At 40.4% G+C, this 27,994-nt stretch overlaps 2 protein-coding genes across 2 annotated transcripts; both read right to left on the reverse strand.

Annotated features, from left to right (window-relative positions):
• Positions 1 to 700: 700 nt before the first annotated feature.
• On the reverse strand, positions 701 to 19,806 carry LOC134189906 (uncharacterized). Its single transcript, XM_062658304.1, has 10 exons — positions 19,610 to 19,806; positions 13,081 to 13,134; positions 4,008 to 4,121; positions 3,731 to 3,802; positions 3,606 to 3,671; positions 3,432 to 3,507; positions 3,315 to 3,368; positions 2,324 to 2,368; positions 2,221 to 2,262; positions 701 to 1,008 (listed from the first exon to the last, which is right to left on the reverse strand). The coding sequence occupies exons 1-10, from the start codon at positions 19,804 to 19,806 to the stop codon at positions 949 to 951; spliced, it is 780 nt and encodes a 259-aa protein (XP_062514288.1). The 3' UTR covers positions 701 to 948.
• Positions 19,807 to 20,772: 966 nt separating this feature from the next.
• LOC134189908 (uncharacterized) lies at positions 20,773 to 24,363 on the reverse strand. Its single transcript, XM_062658305.1, has one exon. The coding sequence runs from the start codon at positions 24,361 to 24,363 to the stop codon at positions 20,941 to 20,943; it is 3,423 nt and encodes a 1,140-aa protein (XP_062514289.1). The 3' UTR covers positions 20,773 to 20,940.
• Positions 24,364 to 27,994: the final 3,631 nt, after the last annotated feature.

Raw genomic sequence — 27,994 nt, forward strand, 5'->3', positions numbered from 1 at the left:
CAAAACCCTACGATGGCTAGCAGGTTGGCCGATAGCAGTAACTAAACAAGTCCCTCTCGAGTCTAACTTAGCGGTCTCCTTTGTTCAGATCGATCGAGTCATACAAAAAATTTTCTAATTGACTGTCACTATTCAGTCTAGCCGTAATCACTCTAATGACTTTCCATCTCCTCACGAATATCTAGATGATTGCAATTTTCCATGCTTTCTATATACAGTTACGTTTTGCCAGACTCTTCTACACAAGAGCACGAATGATCATGAACCAAGACATGCAGCTGCAACATTTCTTTTCACACTTTCGTTTGACCCAAGCACTACGCTACACGTATTCCAAAGTCTTTCTAATTCGTGAACGTACTTGGTACATACTAGATGTATAGAAATAGGAACAGTGGGGCCATAGCCCCAATCATTTTCCGTGTCTCACTGGAATGCATGCAATTATGTACGTTGCACAACTTCGTAATGTTTATAGCCTCCAAACCTCGAAAACTTCCAACGCCGTATTAAACAGTTTTAGAATGCGAAATCAGCGCATTCTATCGCAATTATGTTTTTACAGTTGAGTAAATCGGGTGTACTCTAATACTGGCGCCACTTGACACTAACTGATTTCAGAAGCAGCTCTGATGCCCAAACGACATTGTGTCAATGTATAGTAAAAACTCGCACAAACCACAAATTCAGAAATCCGTGCATATATAATTAATGTAGGCAAGCGTTGCAGAATATGGATCGCAAGCACATAGACATCAGTTACTGTACTAATTGAAATACGCACGGTTGTTTTCCATTACGACGCTCAAACTACACCTACACAGTAAAGAAGTTGCAACTAAAACGCGCCAGTGACAATCAAGTGTTCTATTTAACTTCTTTACTGCTGTACGTCCTACTAGTCATATACCCGTAATATATGTGTTACAAGTAATAATGTAGCAGTGATCAACGACGACGGTTTCGTGACATTTTGCTTTTCCAGTGCAGCTGCCTTTGACGATGAACCTAGAAAATGTTTTGTGGGATCAATACACAAAAACTCTATTGAGTTGGTAACATTCACAATGAAGTGAAAACCAACGTAAACGCACAACGAAACAACACCGCCTGTACGTGTACCACATGCAGAGACAAGAGAACACAACACAAAACCACACCACACACGTTCACGCATGTATGCACGCACGCGCACTTAGGCACACACACACACACACACACACACACACACACACACACACACACACACACACACACACACACACACACACACACACACACCACACCACACCACACTTCAACGCGCCCAGAGCAGGCAGTGGCACGGCCAAACTTCGTAGATTACGGGGTACATGTACAACGCCATTTTTCAAATAGTTGCAAACTCCGTTTTGAACCAAGTTTCGCCTTTATTACTTTCCCGCGAGTTTCGGAAATTCGCCTTCTTCTTTCAAGATACGTCTAGACGACAGCAACATGGACCTCGTTATCTTCTTCTCCAATGTGTATCCTACTGCATTTCGTATTTATTACAAGTACATATATTATTCGATCACTTAGGGTGACTTCCACTGCAAGAGCATTTATCCATAGTTTCTGTTAAATGCAATCAAATTAATCATGAAAGAAATATAATTATTAGAGAACAATCAACGTGCGGAAACTACTGCATGGATCGTGAGGAACAGTTAGACCTATAAGGTTAGAGGTTACCAAAAAAGAATTCGCAAGATAACGCACATCATACTAAAATCGAAGGCTGCATGAAACTTAGAGGCACGTGCCCCTACCAGGCCTCCGCATAGCTACACCACTGCCCAGAGCACCTGCCCCCACCCGACCACGCATGTCCCACTGCAGTTGCAGTATTTCTTATCATGTTCTGCATAATACATTGTAATTATAACTCAATCCATTGTAATCATAATACAATGTAATTATTACTCTTAATTAATTATAACTCAATACATTGCAATTATTACTCTTTAATTATAACTCCATATATTGTAATTATTACTCTATAACTATAACTCAATACATTGTAATTATTACTCTTTAATTATAACTCAATACATTGTAATAATAATACATAGTAATTATTACTCCTTAACTATGACTCAAAACTGGTAACTCTTATTCTTTAATTATAACTCAATACATTGTAATCATAATACAGTACATTGTAATTATAACTCAACCATCCACATATAAACTCTTTACCGTTGCCTTCTGTGGAGAAGCGCTAACTTTAGCCTTTTCAACCTGTCAACAATGCAACCATTACAATGAGAAACACAGGAAATAACCATAACCTGCAACACACCTTCTTCACTTTTGCAGTACTGGATGAGGACTCATTGAGTGGGCGCTACATATTCAGATAGGAATAAACAATTCTTATCCATCACCACGTATGCAACATAAGCAAGAGTTGTGTAACTTCCTAGCAAATTAACTAGCATGCAATCAAAGCTGCAAACCAAACAGGCTCAGTGTGTTACCTAAGCTTGCAGTAGACATCTGACAATACATGAATGCTGTTCCCAAATGTAATATGAGTTTACTCATCTAAAGCTTACAAATTTCTTAAATCGACAGAATAGTGGTAAGCTCTGTACTCCTAGTTTGCAAACCATCTAGCTCTCAGTTTGAAACCCAGAGGTAGGCAAATTGAATTACTACACTTTTACCACTATTGGTCTACTACTACATGATTCTGGTAAAATGTTGCCAACGCTTGTCTGTCAAGTATCAAGGAATGCCTTAGACGTATGACAAGTTTTAGAATAAATTTTTGCTCATGGTGCGTAAAAACGAAAGAAGCAGCTGCGAAGAGACACGCTTGTGATTTTTCTTCTTAATAAAGATAAATATGACTAAACTCGCAATGTCTCTACATACAAAAGAGTAATGTACAAAACACACGCACTTTAATCACTTCGCTACAAACAGAACACAGATCAACTGACACACCATATAGAAGGACGCGCGAAAGTTGACTGACAGGTATAGAAGATGTATTCATCAGTTAATTTAAGGGCATGGTGTATTTAAATCCACATAATACACATAATCAACAATATTGGCTAGCACTAACAAACCAATGTTTCTATAATGATAAAAATGTAAAGTAAGTAAAGTTTACAGGATACCACTCAAGAAAAGCAAAAGCACACTCTTGTCAATATTAGCATTGTGACATATTGACTTCTGCTACTATGCACCCACATGACAGAAATTACACATTCATCAGATTACTAATTTCATACTGTTATACTGTACGTGATGTCAAAATTGTAAGCAAACTTCCTAACCTGTCTTTTCCCACGAAATTTCACAGGTGAGGGCACCAGACTTTCAATAGCCTTCTGTGTAAAACAGTGTGAAACTTAATTACATGTGTCATCAACGACAATTCTAAAGATTCCTACCACACGCCTCCCTTTGCGTTGATATTTAGGCAAGCTGTCTTTCAAGCCGTCATCTGATAGAGAAGCTGCAGTCTCTCTAAACAAAACCCTTTCTATCAAACTTACACCATTGGTGCTTCTAGTTAGTATTCTCAAACACCATGGCTAATGCATCACATCCATAATATAACATACCCTGTATCATTGCCACTGCTACTAAGGATATCCAAAGCTTCATCTGTTGTCACTTGAGACAATTCCCTGTCACCAAGTACTCCCAGTAAGCTTAAATTACAATGTATTCATTGATCAAAGCGCACCTTTTGAATGACTGTTTGATACTAGACTGCTTGCTCTGGATATCTTTCCTAGGCATATTAGAAGAAGCCTCACTAAAGCAAAAATGGTAACATGAGTGAGTATAATGTGTGACAGTGTGGCATAATACATTCATTTTTTACAAACAACTCACTAATTTAGTAAAATACACTCTTGCGTGATTTTCTGCATGTGCATTAAATCGTTTAAGCCTTAATTAGTTCTCCACAATATTCATACTAACAATGAAGTACAACACACCTATCCATAAATACTTACAGTCTCTTTTTTACACCAACAGCAGTCACGATTCCTGACACAGCAGACATATCTTCACTGTTTTTTGCAGCACTTTGATAATTTTGTAAAGCGTCCATTTTCTCTTCATCATTTCTAACAATAGATCAAATCAAGATGACATACTATAACACACATATAATAAACCGTAATTATGACTCAAATTACTAAAGAAACAACACGTAGCACATAATGACGGCCTAAACAGCCTATTACATTTATATCATCTGCTTCCTTCATAGCAACCTACAAATACCAGTTAGAATCACAAAACTAGACCATAACCCTAATACAAACCCTTAAAATGAAAAAACCTTTCAATTATAAATTAATTATAGGAATTCAAACAAAAATGATGCATCTTTGTAACAAAATGCTTAACTCTGATTATTAGATAAAACTACTTAAACTGCTGACTTATTAACCCTTACAGTAGAACCTCAATTATCCAAACTATCCAAATTATCATAACCTTAACCCCTGACCCTAAACTCCACTGAATTCTGCCAATTGCAAATTGAGATAAATGCCATGCAGAAATAAGGAGGTGGGCTAAAGTCCAGCTTGGCGTTTGACACAATAACAAAGTGAATGCTCTATATCAGACCTGGAATTAAGTCAGTGAAAAGCATGTTTCTTGGTTTGTGTCTTTCTCGGTTGTGTCTCAAATCAACATGAATGGCTTGAAGTCACCCCAAGTTGATGGTATACACTTGTGGGACCAAACTGGACGTCCACCTGTTCTGCAAGTAAAAAGCTAACAACAATTTTGTTAAGCATAAGCTCCACAATCAAATTTTGACGGCCAACCAGACAGGTAGAAGGATGCCAAGCCAAAAACAGGATGCTAACGTGAATTCATAACAACTGATTGTGAAACTTGATCATTTGGAACAGCATCTAGCAAAGCACATACATCCTTGCCTAGTAATTGTGCTGCCTCCAGCCCCAATGATGCATCTTTGATGTAAGCTAATTTGATGATCACAAAACAGTGTAGAAAATAGGGGATTATTTTGGCTCGGACGGACTGAGTTTTGGTAGTATGGTGTTACATGTCTAATTTAGTGCCTCCCCTACTGCAGCCATTTTGCATGCAATTTTTGATAACCAACTTCCAAGGGAGAAATGGGTGTTAAAGACAGCTGAGGTATTCTCTGGATAAAGCATGCTAAGAGGCACCTAAGTTCATTAAATTAACAGATACACCATTGGAAAGGCCATCACATGCTAAGAGACAAGGTTTACACTATCATATATGCATACGGGTGGATGTTTTGTCTAAACACATCCCAACACTGGTGCAGTATTTGGTCGGACAAACAACACATTTGGTGGGGCATTGTTCTATGTCCTACCGTTATTTTCCACACTGACAAACATATGTTGCAATTTTACTAACTCCTGACAGACATTCATTGAACTGTACATCCTTTGCAAGAACTCTGACAACAAAATAGCAGTGGGCCATTAGATGATGAACTAAAAACCAAAAGAGCAGCTCCACTGCAGCAATGAGTTCAAGCTGCAAAAATGCAAATGCAGCAGGAGAGGCAGAAAACAGCAAGGATAAGCCTAATCTACCTGGAAAGAGACAACTGTTAACAGACTGTATCAGGCAATGAGTCAGCCGATGGGATGAAAGAAGGTTGAATATGTTTGCAAATGTTGAATTAAAACAGCAGTAGCAAGAAGACCTGGAAACGTTTTAGCCATATCATTCAAAAGTAAACATGGCAATAAAATAGATATAAATTTGCTTCCTGGGCATTTTTCAATTTCTGAAAGCTGCCATGCTCGCAGAAAGAGAATCCAGACTAGGCCATCTCAAAAATAAGCAGGGTGTACAAGTTGCAGTGCTCACAATCACCAAAACTGACTGGGATCCGAGTGGCATTGCTATTAATAGATGTCTATAACAAAAAAAAAGATCTCACATTCATGATCAGAAATAGATGAAAGGTTGAAGGCACGTTTTGAAAAGGTGAAAAGCAAGTAGAACTCCTTCGAGACAACCAAGAAGGAAGACATCATCTAATTAGGCAAGAACATGAATTGGCGACACTTCTCAAATCCAAACTGTAACAGGGTTGATATTAATATATTATGCAACGCGGGCACAGCTAGTCTCTGACTGAGTTGCGGACTACTATTGGCATCCTGATACATGGTGTCAGAAGTGGGTCAGAGAGCTTGAGAAGCACCCCAAGTGGGACAAGGAGTCTGACAGAGATGCCGCATCCTGAACAGCGCCCAATCAGGTAAGCATGATACTGATGCATGGAGCACGACAACACCCAGGTGTTTATGCGTCGAGAGCAATGGTGCGCACAACTGGCGTACTTGGCATCAAATGTGAGACGCTTACAGTGTTCCCGATATACAAACAATTCGACGAATACCACTAGCGACATTCATCATGTGCCTAGGAGAGGCTGGTGTGGAGGTGTATAATGCATTAAGTTTCAATAACGATGCAAACAGACACAACCTTGCTACAGTCTTGTCAAAGATGGAGCAACACTTCATTGGTACAGTGAATGTCACGTATGAGCAGTTCATTTTCAGAACCAGGAGGCAGACACAAGGAGAGACTTTTTGAAAAGTACTTACTAGCTTTACGCACTCTTGTCAAAACCTCTAATATTCAGGCTAAGTCAGACGATATGATCCTGGACCAAACCGCATGTCTGTGGAATCGCAAAAGAGTCGTTGTGCAAGTCTTTGCTGGAACAAGAGGACCTTAGCCTGTCCGTTTGTATTGATATATGTCGAGCAGCAGAGTGGTCTGCACAGCAATCGAAGGTCATGGGTGGTCAGGAAAAGGTACACGCAAAAATGCGCCAGTCAGGCAGCACACATCAATATCAAAAGCAAAACCAAAGGCAAGCGAGAAAACATGCGGTTAGTGTGGTCAACAACATGTGAAAGGACTATGTCCCGCTTATGGCCACAAATGCACAGCATACGTGTGGGAAGAAGAGTCATTATGTTGTGTCGAAGCACCAGGAAGACAAAGTCAACTGAACTGAGCAGGAGCGTGATGAGGAATCAGAACACTTAATGGCCCTAACACTAGTGGAAGAGATCAAGCAAGTCCAGTAATCAGTTTTCACAAGCCAGGTGCTTGTATATAAGAAGGTGGAAGGCTGACAAGTGCGGTTCCAACTGGATTTGGGTGCATCATGCAATGTTATTCGACAGAAAGATTTGGTACTCACAGTGGTCCTGAGAAAACAAACCAAGTGCCGTGCCTCTACAACTGGAGAAAAGTTACTCAAGACCATTGGGCAAGTGTATGGTCCATATGAACAACCCAAAGACCGGTAAAAATACAAAGCCAACTTTGCTGTTGTGGATGATGCCTCCACATCACTTTTGGGAGCTCGGTCGATCCAACACATGAATCTGGTGAGGGTATACAGCACGAGAACACCATGGCAACAGCAACCCTTCAAGCTCATTGTCAGGACAACGTTGACAGTGCAAATACGTACACGTCTGGTCAGGACGTTAGTCAAAAGCCCATTCAACTACCTAATCTCCTACAGGCTTACGAAGACGTGTTTAACGGCTCCTTGGGATGTCTGGGGGACTGCTTCGTCTCGACATTGAGGAATCTCTGAAGCCCGTGCAAATGCCCATGCAAAAGGTTCCCACTGCATTTACGCAACAGCTGTAAGCAGGACTGAAGTGTCTTGCAAGTTTGGGCATGCTAGAGCAGGTTGACAGACCTACACACTGGATATCCAGTCTAGTGGCAGTGAGCAAGTCCAATGGCACCCTGAGCATTTGCCTAGATCCTAAGCCCCTTAACAAAGCGCTCAAACGTAGCCATTATCCTAAGCCAACAATAGAGAATCTGATACCTCAGCTCTCCAAGGCCAAGGTGTATACAGTATGTGACCTACAGAATGGGTTTTGACATATCGCATTAGACCATGAGTCAAGTCTCCTTACGACCCTTGGAATGCCGTTTGGTAGGTTCCAATAGAAAAGAATGCCTTTCGGCACTGAAACTTTTCCAGCACCGCCTCCAATCAGCCATCGATGACTGACCAGGAGTGTACACGATTGCGGGTGACGTGCTCATAGTGGGTGAAGGAGATACGCACGAGGCAACGGGCCAGAATCATGACAAGAAATTGGCCAGTTTTCGGATCAATGTCAAGTGCGCAGAATCAAGCTCAATCAAAACAAAGTCAAGTTAAGACTTCTGGAGGTCAAATACATGGGTCATATCGTTACTCTCAACAAACTGAAGGCTGACCCAAAATTAAAGTTTTACTGGAAAATGGAGAACCCAACTGATGTAGCTGGAGTGCAGCGTTTTATTGGCACAGTCAATTATCTAGTGCATTTCCTACCCAATCTGTCTAGCATCTGCGACGAGCTTCGACAATTGATCAAGAAGGATGTGGAATTTTTGGACACCCATCATGATCACGCCATACAGCAGATTAAAGCGGCTATAAGAGAAGAGTCTTAGTGCTTCTCTCTGCAACAAGGACAACCTGTTGCCTATGTTTCGCGCGCTTTAACAAGTGCCAAAACATGCTATGCGCAAATAAAGAAAGAACTGCTGGTCACTGTCTTTGGAGTCACCAAATTCCATCCCTACGCATATGGTAACCATGTGACAATTGAAAGCAATCATAAACCCTTAGAAGCGATTGTTCAAAAGCTAATCCATTCTGCACCAAAGCGTCTTCAGCGGATGCTCATCCAATTACAGGGCTATGACATAACGGTCACGTACAAGCGTGGTAAAGAGATGAACAAAGCAGATACGTTATCGTGAGCATATTTGCACGGTCACAGCAAACCTATCCCTCCACAAACGGTTGCGAATCCATCAGTCTGATGCAATCAGTTTTCAAACAGGATTTAAAATTTGTCAACCTTTCCAAGCATCTACCTATCTCCAAACCCAAGCGCAACAAAATTCCGGTGGCTACAGAACAAGATGAATGTCTGCAGGAGGTCAAGCAGCTTGTTATGCAAGCTAGGATGGCCACAAAGTAAAGTCGCAGGTACCGCAGACTGTGGCACCTTATTTTCCCTGGCGCGACGAGATCAGAGGGTGCAAAAAGTTTTACATTTCGCGGAGAGCGAATCATAGTCCCCAGGGCGATTCATCAGAATATCATGACTACGCTTCATTTTTCTCACATCGACATTAATGGTGGCTTATAGTATACAACAAGCACGCGAACTGTTCTACTGGCCTGGAATGGATACCCAAGTAAAGGCTTTTATTCAACAATGTGCTATAGATCCAGCTCAGCCAAAAGAACCTCTCATCCCGCATACCATCCCGTGTCGACCATGGGCAAAAGTGGCCGTCAATCTCTTCGTCGTTGACTGGTGTGACTATATGATCATGGTTGACAACATGAGCAATTCTTGGGAAGTAGAAAGGTCGGACAGCCTCACTTCTCAAAGCATCATCCGGAAACTGAAACTTCATTTCGCACAGCACGGTATACCAGATACGTTAATGTCGAACAATGGGCCCCAGTTTGTTTCAGCAGAGTTTCGTCATTTCAGCCAGAACTTGGGTTTTGATCATGTGACTTCGGGTCCGGGTTACCCACAATCAAACGGGAACGTGGAAAATGCCATCAAGACTCAAAAGTATCTGATGCCGAAACCCAAGCAGATCGGGGGCGATTCGTGGCTTGGGCTTCTCGAGTTCTGAAATACTTCCAGCCAAACAACGTCTCATGAACAGGTGCACTAAAACTCAGTTGCCTATGTCGGAATCTCTACTCATTCCCTGTGAATGTCCAAACGAATTGGCCCAGCAAGCACATCACGAAGCTTTGCAAACCCATTACAACCAGGGCACCACAGACCTTCTTCCTCTGCATCCTGGAGACGTTTTCCGTATCCAACTACACTGCTTATCATCCACGTGGCAGAAAGGCACTGTCCAAAAGAAGGTCGGCATAAGATCATATAAGGTCAAAGCGGATGGCGATACAGATGGAACATACGTGCGCAATCATCGACATCTGAGGCAATCCCACGAAGTCACTCTCCAGACTCAATGAAGTCTCAGAACAACAATCAACGCACAGAATGAATGCTGCAGAGTCCATGGCTACAAGTAACAACCAGCCAGCCAGTCATCATGTCATACTCACGGAGTGGCCAACTGGTGAAGCCTCCAAGTATTTGGACGACTACACCACCTAGATGTATATAGCTACATGCAATGTACGTACTGTAGTGTAGAGGTGCGTATACAGCTATTGTACCAGGTTGTAGCTATTAATGACTCTTAGATAAGAGTTGCCAGGTATAGACAGATTGAGAAGGCTACATTTGTTTTTTGTTGGGGAGATGTAAGGTGTTGATATTAATACAGTATGAAACATGGGCACAGCCAGTCTCTGAGACTGAGTCGCGGACTATCGGCATCCTGATATACAAACTTTTCAAAGCAGGGTGAACTACTACTCGCTTGATTATTACCCCACTCCCCATGGTTGGCCAGAGTTACAGGTCAAGTATGGGCTTTTCTCAAACATTGACACCTAAGTTGTTGATTGGCTCAAAAGATTGATTAGTTAACTTAAACAGCGTGCTGCTACGCTTTAGTAAATGCAAAACCTGCAAATGCATGGTCAAGAAGCGAGTGTAAGTTGAAAAATATCTACAGGCGAATATCTAGCAAACAGTCACTGTGTAAAGAACAAATTAGCACTAAGTAAAGGACAATCTTGGCCAAAGTTGGGCTGGGGCTAACTTGAGCCTTGGGAGCTCAATAATCAAGCAAGTACGGTATAGCAAAAAGAGCTGGACCGAAATAGGTCACCTTGGTAGAACCTTTTTCAGATGATATGAAGACTGGAGTAGATCCTTGTACAAATGTGTGAGAGCTGGAACAGCCATATCTTTGATAATTGAAACATGATTTGACAGTTCAAGAAAAGACTCTACCGGGTTTCATAATAGATTCAGCCTGCCAACCAAGTTGAAGGTATTTTTGATTTAGATTCATCTTTACCCCAGCTGGGTTTCAGTGGAAGAAAAGATCAAGGTGGCAAATTATCAGCTCATGACCATTCATAACCACCAGTCGATCCATGCTGTATTCGTGACAAGAAGTTAAATTAAGTGTTTTGCTGTAAGCCATCAAATGCACTCTCCAATAGCAATTAGACAAGTGTTACCGTTTGACTTTGGCAGAGCAATAGGCCTGGCAAGCAAAATTATCTTCACTGCATCATCAGAGCCTCTTAGCTCTAGTTGTACAAATGAAAACGGTAATTCAGCAATGAGGTCAGTTCAGCAACAGCCATAAGCATTAAAGTGGCCACTCTAATAGGTTGATCCTTAAACCTTGCAGAGTGATGGCATAAAAAATTAAGATGTTGTTCATGGGCTCTTTGTCTGCTGCTGTAGGTAAGCTGACATTCTTCAGGTTTAGAACGATGTTTCTGAGTTAACCTACTGATTGTATTATCTGTAGCAAAAGCTAACTATACACCTTTGCTTGAAAGAACCTATTAACAACACCCAGGGTAGCTGCCTTCCTTGCGTCTTCACTTCTGTGCAATGATCTCTTGCAAGATGTACTGTCAAAGCTTATGAGCTCCTGCCATCTTCAATTGAAGAAATCTTCACATTTCAAAGAGATACAGCAATCCTGGAAACAAGCTACGACAGTTTACTTTTGTACCACGACTACATGAACGACACACTCATAAATTTAGACGAAGCCTGACAAATAAAGCTAGTCCAATTCACATTTAGTGCCATAATAGAATAAGATTAGCTCTTACCTAGCAGACCAATAGCGTTCACTAATACCGGCTTTACACTAGATGATTTGACTCAAGCCAAACTAATTTGGCTAGAAACTCGAGACAAAATGCGTGCTAATTTGGCCCCGTGTAAAGGATGTTGGCTCGAGCTAAGTGCATTTAGCCCTTGCTAAGTTAGTCCGAGCTAAAGAATAGGGCCAGACTCAGCTAAACCTAACCACGTGTTACATATTTTCGTGTTCCTGGGCAACAATACAAATAGTATATTTCCCTCTGCGTATATTTATTAGTTAATGGCATAAATATGTCCAATCACTTAAAAGTGCCCGCTCACCATTCACCACGCACGTGCAGACACAACCACACAAACTTGAAATCATGCCTTTAGGCACACATTTATCCATTTACCAGTTTGAGATACCTCGCTGTTGAACGACAAAACTATTTCTCGATCTTTTCCTTGTTGCACGTGACCCAAAAATGGGTGGAGCACAGAGCGTGATGGCATCCGAACAGACATCTACCATGTGTAAAGTTGTAGACTAGCTTATCAGTGTAACAACGCAAACATCTGACTTGCAGATATTGAATTTCTGTAGAAGAAACAATGTTACCGGCGCATCGTCTGTCGCTACGGGTATAGGCTATTCCTCAATTCTAGCCAGCTCTTGCAGCTACCATGTAAAGATAGGTGCACAATCTGCATTGCCGACAGCGTCCAGCACCTCTCCATGGCTTATTTCACACTCTGAGTTTCAGGTGCCATCACGTGATGCTCTGTGCTCCACCTATTTCCGGGTCACGTGCACTATCGAGAAAGCGCTTTGCCGTTCAACAGCAACCTATTTCAAGATGGTAAATGGTAAATGTGTGGACAAAGAACCTAACAGACTTGTCTTTAGTTTTCCTGAAATGTCAAGTACGAGGAGCAAAACTGCCATGGCCGACAAGAATGTGATTCGCCTTTCTCTTTGTACTAGGAATAAAGACTGTATGTCATAGAACATGGTGCATCCTAAGATGTTCCTTGTTCTGCTTCGCTATGACACAACTTGAAATCGTGGCACGTTTTCAAGTTTGTGTGGGTGTGCCAGCACATGTGAGGTGAATCGTGAGAGGCACCTTTAAGATTCCATAGTAGTTGAGAATCAGTTGCACACTCTGATTGGTCAAAATTAGATATATAACTGTCTTGCCTGTGCATCAGACATCCTTCTGTCACAGCCTAACTACTAAATATCTTTTTTAATTAAGTTAACACATGGACTAAATATACTCACCGAACTGCAACTTTCTTGATACCTTTCACACTCAAAGACTTTCCCTTAGATAAACTAGAAAGAACAACTGTGTCACACTACAAAAGCGAAAATTCACACAAAAAAGCTTGATAAAGCTTGGCAGTTAATTAATTAACGAAACATTTATTAAGCAACTAACCAACTCCATGTTCTAGAATCAGCTTGCCTTAGATTTATGTATTTACATCCTTTTTCTGCATACTGGTATGGTTCAAATTAACCAGAAAGTAGGTTAAGGTCGTTGATCACTAACAGCATGTACAGAGCCAATGTACAGAGCCAATGTACAGAGAGGTATATGGAGTTAGCCACAATAGAAAAAGACTCTAATATAGCAGAGAAAACCACGTGGTTGAGACAAAAGAACGCTGCAATATAGAAAGAAACGTAGAGAAGGTCATACACACTGACAGTCAACATTTTAGATCAATATAATAGTGGCTAGCTAAATGACTTTCCTTTCATTCAGTTGGGGTGTAAATCGATGTTGTTGTTGTTGAAACATAGCATGTATTGTGTGCCTCAGTTGTCTATAATCTATCATCACAGACAGGTTGTCCGTATTTTGCTGCATGACAAAAATGTTTATGGATACACTGGCTCTCTGGTAAAATTCACCATATACTGGAGTGCTGCATAACAAGTTACAACTCCAACAGAAAAACATTGATTCCAAGTTAATAATCATTTGTGTGTTCAAAAACATACTAAAAACTTAAAAACAATACACCAAACGCTTGGCTAAATGCCAAACTGTTTGATTTCATAGTTGATTTTCCTTAACAACTACTAGTAGTATGCAGGCAAACACAATAATTAACAAAATTTAAACGTTGCCTGTGCAAACTTGTCAACATTAATCCATTTTAACATAGCCTGTTGCCTTGTCGACATCATTCTGTCAAAAACAACTTGCAATATCCAAAACAATCCATAGCAAAAATCTAACTAACTAACAGTGAAATACTAACAAGCTTTGAATAAATCTTATAGCAATAAATTTCAGTGCAAACAACTACGTATAAGTAGCTATCCCTATGAATGGATGTACCTTCAAATAAACAGATACATAGGTAATATTTTGGTGCATGCTTACTTGCTTCCTAAATAGAAACACATTTACAGTAAATCTAAAACCATGGTCCTAAAATTTAAAATGTCAATCAAGTGTCTTAAATCAAATATGATTCTAAAAATCAAACTTACCTCAATTTTGAAGGTACAATCCGTACCTATGTTGGGCATAACAATCAGCTTGCGTAGTTAAATACTGAGCACAACTCTTGACATAATTTGGGTATCTGCAAGTGCTAAATATATATGCTACCTTATCATGCAAAAACATTATCTAATGTCATGCAAACAGCACCATTCAACATCTAATGAATAGCTATTTAAACAGAAACTTGTGCTCTGTTAGAGCTTGCATCATTCAAATGTTATGCAAACAACATTTACAATATATTCAAATCTTGTTGGATGACTTTGCAATGACATTGTTGAGATGCTTTGCAATGACTTCACTTTCTCTGAGACATTGCTTTTTTGAGCAACAGTCTGATGATCTTCTTTCCACTCCATTACATTAGTACTCTCATTAAAACTATCAGCAAGAGGAGAGCTTGCAGCTTTAGAAAATACAGTCCTACCAATACAGCAACTTAAAAATGCAGTACATAAATTATCATGTTTAATATGTTAATTCTAGCCGTTCTCTTCTAATACTGAGTGCCATACAGAAACACCATTTACTTAACACGGTTTAAGACCTGTTCAAAGTGTAAATATTGCTACGATGTTACAAATTTGACATAAATCTTCAACACTTCCAATCTAACCAACAAAACAACAAAAACTGCAACTCATTAAGACCACCAATGCACTTCCTATATATAATCTAATTACCCTAATTTTCCAAAAAGAGAACGCACAAACTGGAAATGGGCCTATCAACTAAACTAGACTAGCTAGCTCTTCCGTGCACTAACTGCATTACTCACATGAATCACACAATAACAAAGACTCTTATACCAGATTTGAACTTAGTATACATCAATGGCCCTCTTCCTAAAGAAATTCTTTAAGGTTCCATAAACTTGCTGCTAATCCACAAAAACTTAGTTGGTAATCAGTTGCCAGTAATTTCAAGATAAAAAAGACACATTGTTCTAGCCAGGTTTGTGGCAAGATGTAGCGGGAAGCCAAGTTGTAGAAGCATAGCCTTTTGCAGTTTGGGGTGTAGTATCCTAATGACCTTCCGTGCCTTGCGTTCCAGTTCCAGTTGACAAAACCTGCAATATACATTTTGCTCCTATATATAACTCTGATCAAGGGGAAAGTAGAAACTACCAAGACCCAGCAGCAATTATATAGCCTTCTGTAGCCAGCTTCTCCTCCGTCTACTTTCAGTGAAAAAGGTCTGAAGGCAAGTCTTTGTTACCTTCATTATGTCACCGTATTCCGGTGGGTATTATATAATAAAAAAGGTGTCAACTTGATTATCAAAATGCACACAACAGCGCGTGCTGTGCATACCATACACCCGTGCCGTGCATACCATATACCCAACTTTAGGATTCTCGTCGTTTTCCGTACCTGACGAAGTGAACCACGTTTACAGGTAGGCCACTCATCCCTAAAAGAAATATCACACAACAGTGTTGTACACTGCTGAGTGGAAAAAAGGGCTCACTATGCGAGACTAGTTTGAATTCCTTCTGTTGCAAATTTCTCTATAACTGCAATTGTACTAGCTGTAATAAACGTTAAGTACTAAATGCTCACTGCATGCTTGCATTGAATTGCATTATAAGTCCAATAAAATGGTAGAAGCAATGCCACCACCACGCACTTTTATATGGTCAAGTCAAATTCATTGGTTACGTTCCAAATAAACATTCTCTATTTTATGACGCTTTCAGCAATTCTGATGGTTACTAGAAGTCACTTTGTTTCTTACAGATTCTTATGTCAAAGTAATGCAGTGTGGTTTGGAATAGAGTATCATTAAATCTAAATAAAAGGTTTATTAAGTTTTCAATTACTCTGTACAACTCAATTTTACCCTTGCTATGGCAACTGAAATGGAAGAACTTCCAGTCCAGAAAAACTTAGTCTAGTCTAGAAAAACTCATCTTCCCAGTAAACTAACATACTAAACTGACATGCAAGATCATGAAGAAAATTGCTCCATACCTCTTCTTAGGTCGTTACTGTGCAGGAATGTAATATATATTAATACATACTTTCACGATACATGGTGTTAGGAATGGGATAAACTAAACTATGTGTGAACTATCAAACAGTTAGAGTAGGATACAACGAATACCAAAAACGAATGGAACCCCAAGACAAAGCAGATCCCATAGCAGAGGCAGCACTCAACGCATCACTTCCAGCGGCGTTACCATTTCTGCTGCAGGGCAGCGTACCGACGGGAGAGACTTGAGAAGTTATCAGCACATAGACAATTGCTGGCAAGACTTCAGTTAGACTGTCTCAAGAGAAAAGTTTTCCTTACAGACGTGCCCAAACCTAAAATAGTATGCCCCCTCTGCTCAGCCACTTACTATCTTTGTCAATTTCTAGAAATCCAGACATCAACCCTATTCCAGAGATATTCCTAGCTATTGGTCTGCATTAGTCAGTTTTTCTGGATCAATATTTTCAGTAGTCTTATTGGAGATTTTTTTATTATGTTCACAATTGCTAAATGTATACTGCTCTTTCTAGAGCTGAACTGTGTTACAAGTTGCAAAAATTAAATGATCTTCATTAAAGTGCCACTCTATCCAATTCTGAAGCAGTGTCATTTAAGTCATCTGAAACAGGTGGGCAAGGCATTTCCACCATTCTGACTTCTACAGCGAAGTAAAATGCCTGATGAGTTGACACATCATACCTTTCTTCTATTCCAGAACAGTGGCAGATCCATCTACGTACCGGGAAGAGTGTTACTTGCCAATAAGAAGTGGCTGTTGGCCTCACATACCTTCAAATAATTCATTAGCAGCTTTCGCTGCAACATGGTCCAACACCTTCAACAGCTTCCAAACATGTCCAGCAAATTTTCTGGCTATTCTTCATTACTTTTGCCCATACGTCTTGTTAATCTTTCAAGTCAGCCACCAACTGTAGTTACTGTATGTGTGTAATTATATATTATACCATGGTCACATGATGGTGGTATGTGACGTATTGCACAGCAACTGTGCAATAAGTTACTCTCATTAATATTGCACTCGCACTAATATACTGTATAACGTGTTATTTTCAGTAAATTCGGTGTGATTTTTCTTTACCTAAATTAAGATAACACCTAAAATTTTCTCTAAGTTCTGTACTTCACATGCAGAAGGCACCAATAGAATGGAAGTAACCCAGGTACTTCACAAACTCTCGAAGTTTGACATCGGATTAATCCTAAACACTGATCAATGGTTCCTCTACCAAAGTTCTATCACCTCGCTAATTCATCTACACATTTTGAGTAATCCTGCTCACAAAACCCCCCATAAACAAACGAACTGGTCGTACGCGATTTGCTGAGACTTCATGTGACTTGCTACGACGATTGGTAACTCTATGATTAAGTCACCACAAGTTACCGTAAGTTATTTGAACTCGTGCTGGCTTGCTAGCAATTGATTGCGATTCACTGTGAGGCTTCGCTACTTACTAATACACTTCGCAAGTCCCTATCATACATAACAATGATCATATTCAAGACCTCCACATCAAAAGATGACACAGTCACTCTTCACTGAAATGGTATAAGTGTGCAGAAGTGAAATCAGAAGTCATCTCATATTTTCTCGTCACAAGTCCTAAGCAGAGCCGATCCCTCAAAAGGGGACACTGATTCAAATTATTGTCAAAAACTACTAGTAATCAATTGTTCATCTGTCAAAGTTCCATCATCCCCGTCAAAGTTCTATCATCCCCGTCAAATTTCATCATAATCATTCCACACATTTATAGTAATCCCACCCACAAATAAACAAAAGAGCACAAAAACAAACAATCGTCATGCAAGTTCAAATCATCTTTGTAAATGCCAGCAGACACTTCATATAGGAACAAGCAGTGTCTCCACTCAGAACCGACGAGTGTGTAGCCTGGGTAGCACTTCACTGACACGACTGTGCCTAACCAGCAAACAGGTAGAGTAAGTCTCACACGTGGAGCAGGGGTGCATTTCACATGTGGAGCAGGGGTACGTTTCACATGTGGAGCGGGGGGGGAGTGAGTGTGATATCTTCTATATTTGGATAGAACTACTGTTCCTGTTCAACAAACATACCAATGCCAATAAAAACATAACCTCCTGGTCGGCAATGAATTTGAGCAATGGAAAAAACTAAATGTAGGTCACATTCATCACAGTGGTCCTAGCTAGATCAAGCTCCTATCATATATACTCCTAAGGGGTGGTTCACAATTCTTGTCATTTTCACGAGCGTTCAAAACTACGGTAGGAGGGTAGGGATAGGGTCCTCCATATGCTTTTTAAATAATGATTAGGATATTAATTTATTTATCTTCTCATTTTAAAACCAAGCATGCGTTATGAGATGCCCTTCAAATGCTTGAAAGACATGTTGCACAGAACCCTTACTAGATGGTCTAATAGACTGCGATCTTTCGATGCGGTCTGGAATCGCAAAGTTTGCCCATGCACATCCTGAATTAATCCGAGTATTTAAAAGGTAGCGTGGAGGTCTGCCTTCCAAGACCTTCATCATTGTTTACTTATAGCCTGCGTAAGCCAACCATTGTGCACAAGAATCCGCATTGTCTATATCATCACTATAAATGTCTTTGTGTTCAACAACGAACATCGATCACGGAGCGAGGCAGTGAGTGCCGGACAGAAGGAGTGGACAGCAGCTGCAAAAGACAAGTCTGATGGGCAACATCACAGTTTGTTGGTGCACGGTGGAAAAAGACGGGCATCACCTACACGAACTTCGAGTCGCTACCAACTTCAAAAGCATCAAGTAAACGCTAACGACAGGATTAAGCGAGGACGTCCACCAACAAAAAGCAATTAGTTAGAGTACATGGCTGCTAAAAATTTTCAAGTGTATTGAACAAGTGTTGGTTCTCTAAATTCTTAGTATTAATTGCCTAGTACGTAGACAATACTAAAACTACGTGCAGTAGGTGAGTTGTAGTACTAGACACAGCATTGCTGCATACTGGTACATGTCAGTACGTGAACAGAAAATCGTCATTCAAAGAAATACGCTTTTGGGAGATGGGGGTAGCCAAAAAGCGTACGTTTTGTATGCTCGTGAAAATAACGAAATTGTGAACCACCGCTAAAGGACACATGTCTGAAGTCTAGCTCCTTTACACAATTCTAAATTTTAGAACTGAGCTCTAAAACACGTACAAACTAAAACTTTTATATATGCATGTCATATTAGACTTAGCAATTTAACTTGGCAACAAAATATAAAGATCAACAAAACAAGAAACAATTCTACAATATTATGACATATACCATTTTGACCCAGCTGTTCTGTCCTTTTTTCCTTCTCTAGATTCAATGCTACGGCATTGCTCAGATGACTCAGATGATTTCCGACTTTGTTTTCGAGCTCCTGATGATGAATTCACCCTTGAAGAACTTGTAGTTTGAATGCCACATAAGTCACTAGCGCTAGGATCCTGTGACAAGCAAGGAAATATGTTACACATTAAACAAACCCTACAGTGGCAAGACAAAAATGAAATCTGATCCCAAACAAAAGTTTAGCTTACTCTAAACTGCAGTAATACTTGCTGTAGCACTCAAAATTTACTGAAACACCATAGATTTACTAAAGTACCATTTTCACTATACATGTATCCTTTGCAAACAATGCAACTATAAAAGAATGTAGTATAATGAAATCTCTACAAAGCATTCCACGCTTTGATTGGTACTAATTTATTAATAACAACCACAGAAATTAGACACCAAACTCCATTTGCCCTAAAAATTAACAGTAGTAATTCAATAATAGTTATTTGCCAGTTCCCTACTTTTAAGATCTTACAAGGACAAACAAATGCTTATTAGCTTACATATACACAAATACATAATCTTCAATTCCATCCTACCTTATATCATCTATTATTTGCAATTTCTTCATTTTGGAAAGAGGTTCTGCATTTAAGCCAATACATCTACACTGCCCTGGAATGGAAGTATGATAAGATTCCAAGACTTCGGAGTCAACTCAAGACAGCAACCAAGCAAAACTGTCCAGAAACTCTAACTGAAATTTCAATCTACTTAGAGAAGAGTAACACTGCATACAAAATGAATCTGATTGTTGTGAATGCTAGGAAGCCAAAATCTATAAAACTCACTGCCAGCCAGCTATTCTCAATGCAACCTAACTCTGTGTAACTGGACATACAACATCAGAATCATGATGAAAGATCATGCCTGCTATGATCTAACTAAATATGCTATGATTCAAAACTTCTAAAGAATATATCATCATCTAATGAAATTTCTTTACTGCTGTACATCAAGTAAGACAAAAAAGTGTCCATACAGCTGATAGTGTCAAAAATAAGAGATTTGATATTTCCCATTACACTAAAAGTCCAGTAAGACTAGACAATAACACATACACATAAATCTACTTAGTACAGCTGGTAGCTATGGGAAGGTCCTTTATTGTAATATACCGAACGATACAGTACAATAAGCGTCTACAGGACTGGTAGCACTATAACAGAAGTAGAGTTCTGGAGTACTATGTAGAGGTCCAGTCGAAGACTATACATCACAAATGATTAAAAGCAGAAATTACAACAACAAAAAAAAACACTTTTAAGTTAAGAGATGTTGTCTCTTCTTGCCAACCAGCATCGAAAAGAGTCTTTCAGGGTGGAATGAATGACAGCTTGAAACAGATCGTCCAAGTCGCGTTGAAGAGGCTTGCACAACATGCAGACTGCTCGTCGAGTTTCAGGAAAAATCAATCCTCTCGACCCAACCAAGAGATGCAAAAGCTCCGTCTTATACTGATGGTTAGCATCTTTGACAAGTTGGGCATAGCGGCGTTCTTTCCGGGCCTTCGTTTCTTCCACGACTGTTTCGAATGGGACCGACAGCTCAAGCATCCAGGCCTTTTTGAGGACGGCATTCCAAACAACAATGTCTGGACGAAGGCAGGTACAGGTTATATCGACAGGAAAATTGTATACTGATTCTGGTAGGTCGGCTACTATGGAAAACTGTTGACTAAGATGACGTTTTAGAAAGTCCACAAATAGTCTCAGCGTATTGTCGTGTCTCTGTTTGTACAAACCTCGATCAAGTAGACTGGGACATGCATTTAGCACGTGGCACAGCGATTGGGGTTGGTGACAGAGAGGACATTGATTGCACGAAATTTTCTTCCACAACTGTAAGTTGGTTGCTGATGGGAGGGTGTTCTGGAGTCCATTTATTGCCCATTTGAACAAGTCATCGGGTAGAGATTTTAGGGACAAGGCAAAGTGCTCAGCTTCCACGTCCTTGAATCGAGCCGCTTGACCTTGTACAGACAGGGAGGTAAGATGTGACAAATGACGATTATTTGATGATTCCGTAATCGTCTTTTTGATGTTCTTTATTTTTGATTGCAGGCACCCAGGCGAAGTATCAAGAGTTGCCAAGAAACTGCCGGCACTAAATCTGGTTGATGACAACTCAGTCTCTCTTGAAATCTTTATAGTTGCCAGGGCTCTCAAGCATTCGTCATTTGATTTAGTAAATCGAAGCAGGTTGCAAGACTGTAGTCTCTTGAAAGAATCTGACGGTTGGCCAAGTTGGAGGCCGCCGTTCTTGGTGTTAAGGAAAAGGCGAGAGACAGCTGCTGAATGAGCAAGACCGACCCATTTTTTTAAGAATTTCGTGACTACACTGTCCAATGATTGCTCGATCCATGACAAAGGAATAGATGCAATGCTCAGTAACCATGAAAGCCGCGGTAGCACCGCTCTCTTATAGAGAAGACATTTATTCATTCGGGAAACGGCTGTTTGATCGACTTTATTCAATAAATTCTTAGTAGTCTCCAGAAGCTCTCTTGAAATGTCGGCATGAGACAGATCAGACGCAATTGGAAGACCCAAGTACTTGTAGCTTTTCTTGTGTGACAAGAATGGAATCTTTTGCCCTTGTATAGAGATTTCCGGGTCAAAGACAGTTGGATGAATCAGCCTCCGACGTGAAAAAGTTGAACATTTTGCTGCATTGACTTCTAGGCCAGACCATTCGAGGAATTGGTCTGTTCGCTTGCACACAGCATTAATTTCATGTGGACCTCTTGTGACTACGACGGCGTCATCAGCAAAACTACACAAGAAAGAGTTTTGAGCCACTGACGAAAACTGATAGGCACAAGTTGGAGCGAGAGATTCTAAAGCATCAGTGTAAAGGTTGAAAACCATGTCAAAAATAGCCACTGACAGAGGATCCCCTTGAAATACACCGACCTCATAAGGAAAATTGGAAGTACACCAGTCATCTGTGCAAATGACTGCGCGAAGACCACAATATATATTGGAAATGAGATTTGTCACCATATCACCACAATTGTAATGGGACATTGCAAAGCGGATTAAGTTATGATCAACACTTCCAAAAGCATTACGCAAGTCAATCCATAGAATGGTTTGAAGCCGCTGATTGGCTTTCGCATCTCTGATAGCCTCCACCAATTTGAACTGATGTTCTTGACACCCGCTGACGTGATTGATGAACCCCTTTTGGATCGATGTATCCAGATATCCATTAGATATGAGATGCTTAAACAGAGTGTCTTTGATGAATGACGTGAACACCTTCCCAACTACAGAAGTCAAAGCAATTGGTCGGAAGGTAGACGGGTCAGAAGGGATACTTTTTCCTGGTTTAGGAATTAACTTTATGACAGCACACTGCCATAGTCTTGGAACTCTGCATTGCTGAATGCACAGATTGTAGATGTGCAGGAGACCGACAGTCAAAGATGGACATCGTTTCAATAACTTGTAGCTAATTTGGTCAAGAGGACAAGGAGCCGAATCAGAACGAGCACACTTGATTTTATCATAGATGTCTTTTTCCGTGATGACAAGATCACCCATTGGAAAGGATGGAGCATCTCTGTGCTTCAGCCACTCTGGGTAGTCAAAGCAATTTCTTGGTGACGAAGCAGAGTAAGCGGAACGAAAATAATCATAGGCAGTTGTCTGAGTAAATGAAGGACTGACTTCATTTTGGTCGGAACGAAGGATTTGTTTAGCAAATTTCCAAAAATTTGACGAAATGTCCCTCTGCTGGAATTTTGATTGTCTTTGGAAATTTGCCTTCATCTGCAGCCGTTTCATTTTTTGAAGAGATCTCACAGATTTCCGCAGGGCGGCAACAAGAGATAACAAATCATCCTTGGACATGTTGAGGGTTTTCTTTGCACGACGCAGGGCCTTCTGAGCTAATCTGTTTTCTCGTTTTGCGACCCTTAAACGTTGAGCAAGGTTGGAAGCATGACGTTTTGTTCTTTTTCTTTGGCTTGCAGAAACGCCAAAGGTGTTGCTGAAATAGTTGAAAATCCCTTTCACTAAGACGTCATTTGCTTCATCTGGGTCGATGTACGAACATACCAAAGGCACAACTGATGAAGCAAAATAAATGTCAGCAGTGTTCCATTCATCATCACAAGTAGGAAGTTTAAGGCGTCGAAGAAGAGGGAATTCGGTAGTATTGTTACCAAGATTTTGAACTTCCGGAGGTTCTGAAAAAGAGGTTTTTTCCATTGGGGCACAAGCAGCACCTCTAGGAGACCTGGTAACATCAGTCAAAATATTGGACGAAGTAGACCCAGTAATTGCTTGCTCAGACATTGCATTATTACCAGTACTCAATTTGACGTAAGAGCATTTGGAAGACCGGTTTAGATGTACATCTAAACGTTTGAACGACTTCAAACAAGATGGGCATGAACGCATAACAAAATGTCTTCCGCTTGATTTAACAGAAGGGGCTCTTACTCTGTGATTGCTATCATGCTCCGGGGAAAGCGAGGCGGCAACAAGACTCATCCGGGAACTTTCAAGATGGAGTCCAACGATTTCATTGACAGTTGGAGGAGACAGCTGAACAGTAGATGCGCCACGGCCGGCAATAAATTCGGAGTAAGGCCTTCCTTTTCTCTCATGACAAGAGTGAATGTGCCGTCCAAGAACAGCGTACAGTTTGTTGCAGAACGGGCAGGACCTTTGCTTGGACATTTGGCCGGTAGTAAGAGTGACGATGATTTTGAATAACAACGGCTAGATGATGACAGCAAGAAGAGTAAACAGAGAGATAAACAACAATCGATAGTGATAACGGATGGCTGTGACGTCTTCTAAGGGCAGAACCACTCAGAAACCAGAGACGTTAGCAAGCATGACCAGCTGCCATGCCACATCCGGGATCTATCTATCTATCTATCTATCTATAAAATTCTCTATCATTCTACATGTATATATCAAGCAAGGTACAATAACAACAAAGCAATCCACCAGAATCTTCTATTGTCATATTTCTGATATGATATTCTATACACTAGGCAGTGAGATTGCAGGATTGGCCTCTCCTATATCACCAATGAATAAAAACACAGAAAAACAAAATATACAGTACTAATATCTACACACAACTCCTGAAGTTTACCAGTAAACACAATAGGGTAATCCGGGGTAACTCTGTGAGTAACTTGATACACGACTGCATATTGCTACATATGAGTGTTGTAGTCGCTTGATCTTACTACCATATGGAGCAGTAGTCTTTTGCCAATCAGCACGTGGGCAACCATCTCTGAAATCTCAGTGATTCTTGAGATAATTCAGGACTTTTGTTGGCACTGCTAATCTTGTGGGTGGGGCAACTTTGTGACAAAGTTTTGTACTGGCAACTACAACTTACGAATGGTTGTAACTATTGCTTGCTTGGGTACATTTCTCTACTGCATCTATTGTAGTAGCAAAAAATAAGGCATACCTATTAGATCTTTTGCTGTACCCTAATGAAGTTGTTGTACAGTGTAGGAGGCGTTTCTGTTGTCATCGCTTCGCCATCCCGGATTTCCATTCAAGTAGCAATCAAATTGCTATGAAACTCATAATCCTACGTCAAGTAGTTTCCTAATCCTAAACTGAAGGAAATACATTTCACGCTCGAACAGGGTTAGATATTCACAAAGTTGCCCCGGTCACAGAGTTATCCCGGATGACGCTACTAAAGTCCGTTCCAGAATTAAAGTCAGTTGCAACTTTGGGGAGTGGCTTAGGATACCAAATACCCTAAAATGTGCCAGTTGCCCTATTGTTGTAACAATCACTTTTGGTGTCTCATTACCGCTGTTGGAATACCTTGCCAGTAAACCACACAGAACAAAGCCAACGGTGCTGTAGAAAGCGACAGAGAGTGTGGTGGCTGTACCTAGCGTATTGGTTACATTCTCAAAATGTTTCTAGCTACTGTTTAGGACAACTTACCAATCAAATTACAGTAGGTATGCAATTAGAACGATACATGATTGACAAGACTCAACCTTCTATTTCATTATTTTACCAGAAGCATCACATATCTCTGCTTATCTTTGGTGTAATGCATCCTACAAACGAGAGGCGTCCATAATTGAATAAAGCAGACATAGAGCTTTCCAATGGTACCCGGATGACCTCAGTCAGTAAGGTTAGCCCGTTTTCGCCCAACTGACTTAATTCTGGAATGGACTTTAGTTTCTTTGAAGTCAACAGCAATAACAATTTTCTATCGAATCATGAACAATGTTAATAAAGAGTGTGTCCAAGTCCTTTCTAAGAGGCTTTGATACCCTCACCAGTGAGCACTTCGTTTAAGAAAAATAAATCTTATTAATATTCTGGAACCAACAATAATTATTAACTAAAGAAACTCAGTGTAATAGGAAGGTTTTGCTTCTTGAATTAGATCATGATATCAACTGTTTTCTTGCATTTTTCTGTCCTCAGTCTGTCTTGAATGGAATAGACAGTTCAATAAGTCGTTTCCTGAACTTGTGGTTGTACACAACGACATCAAGACACAATTGTGGGAGCGCTATATCATGAGGAAACTGATAGGCGATATAAAGAAAATTAGCAAAACGTGAAAGTTGGAAGAGATGTTAGATTTTAAAAAGTGTATATCAGTGAGAAGACTGCCATGACTCTCCTCTTTAATAGATCCCTAGATTCGGCAATTCAGGACAAGTGTTGAGAACATCGCAGAGGGACTGAGTTTGATGGCAGAGCAAGCACTGGCTGGAGGTTGACTTCTTTCACAGGCAGAGATTCAAAGTGTTTAAAGAGTATCTTGGACAGCATTAGCATTGATGATCCATTTGAATAATTTGTCAGGCAACGTTTGTGCCGAAAGCACCCAAAGAGCATCCTCCATATCCTCACATCTTGCACTGGCACCTTGTACTTTCAATGATGACAAGTGATGGAACTACTTTGATACTTGATTTCTGACGTGAGATTCTTAATCGATTTGATACTTGTTTTAACAGATCCTGATAACTGAGAGTGTTCTGCCAAAAAGGAGCCGCAGGAATTTTGAAGATGACTTAGCCTCAATACTAACTTTAGCATAGTGAGTGCATCTAAAAACATCTGACTTTGTAAATTTTGAAAGACAAGAGCATTGGAAACTTTGGTAGAAGACAAGGGGTTGAGGCAAATGAAGTCCTCCGCAGCTGGTTTCCAAAAACAAACAGGAGACTGCTGTTGAGTGAGCAAGTCCACCCCATTTCTTCAGGTATCTCAAGACTGCTGCATCCAAGTGACTTTGAATCAAAGGCTCACTAGAAATGCTCAGTAAACAAGCCACCCTAGGCAATATAGCCTTCTTGTAAAGTTGGCACTTGCTAAACCATGACACTGCTGCTCTATCAACTTTAGCAAATATATGGTTTACACTGTCCAGCAAAACTGTCTTGATGACATTGCAATGTATTCAGAAGAAATTGGTAATCCTAAACATCAGTACTTTTCGCGACAGATAAGAATGGAATGCACTGAGACTGAAGAGAAAGCTTTGGATCAAAACTGTTACACTAGGCTGCCTCCTTCGAGAAAAAGAAAACTTGTCTACATTTGCCTGAAGGCTCGACCATCCCACGAACTGATCAATTCTTCTGCAATCAAGCTCGGCTTCTTCGATGCCACTTGTGACAGTTGCTGCTTAATCAGCAAAGACCAGATTTAATAACCTAATGTTTGGAGAGCAAACTGTTATGCACAACAAGATTCCAAGGGTCCCAATGCATCCACAAATAGATCTATAACCATGTCAAAATTGCTACCGACAACGGATCTCCTTGAAATACACCTACGCCGGCAGAGGAAATCACGAGTGCACCATTGATGAGTTGATACCATGGCCCAAAGACCTCCACATAAATGATCCCCAAATCCTACAAACACATCATCACAGTGGTGGTGGTGCAAAGCAAACTGGATAAATTTGTGATAAACACTACAAAAAGCATCTATCTCAACCATTTGGGTAAAACTGTCCTACCGGAACAAATCAATAAAGCTGCTTTAATACATGATGACCAGACATATCAAACTTCTTTCTTTAATCCTGGGCTTGGTATATCAGACCCTGATTAATGGTTTCAGAGTTGTTTGCCTATTGGACATGGAGGGTTAGGTCTCTCCAGGATGCAATCAGTCGCTCCTATAGCATTCCTAGCAGCTTGGGCTCAAACGTCCTGGCAACTGTCTTTGCGGTTAAAACTCACATGAGTTGATTGACAACTTGTTAGAAAGACAGCCTTGTGAAGGATCTCTCTCTCTCTCTCACCATCTGTCACTAGCATGGGCAACTATACAAGAACAA

Source organism: Corticium candelabrum, chromosome 14 (genome assembly GCF_963422355.1).
Source record: "Corticium candelabrum chromosome 14, ooCorCand1.1, whole genome shotgun sequence".
Taxonomy (NCBI): domain Eukaryota; kingdom Metazoa; phylum Porifera; class Homoscleromorpha; order Homosclerophorida; family Plakinidae; genus Corticium; species Corticium candelabrum.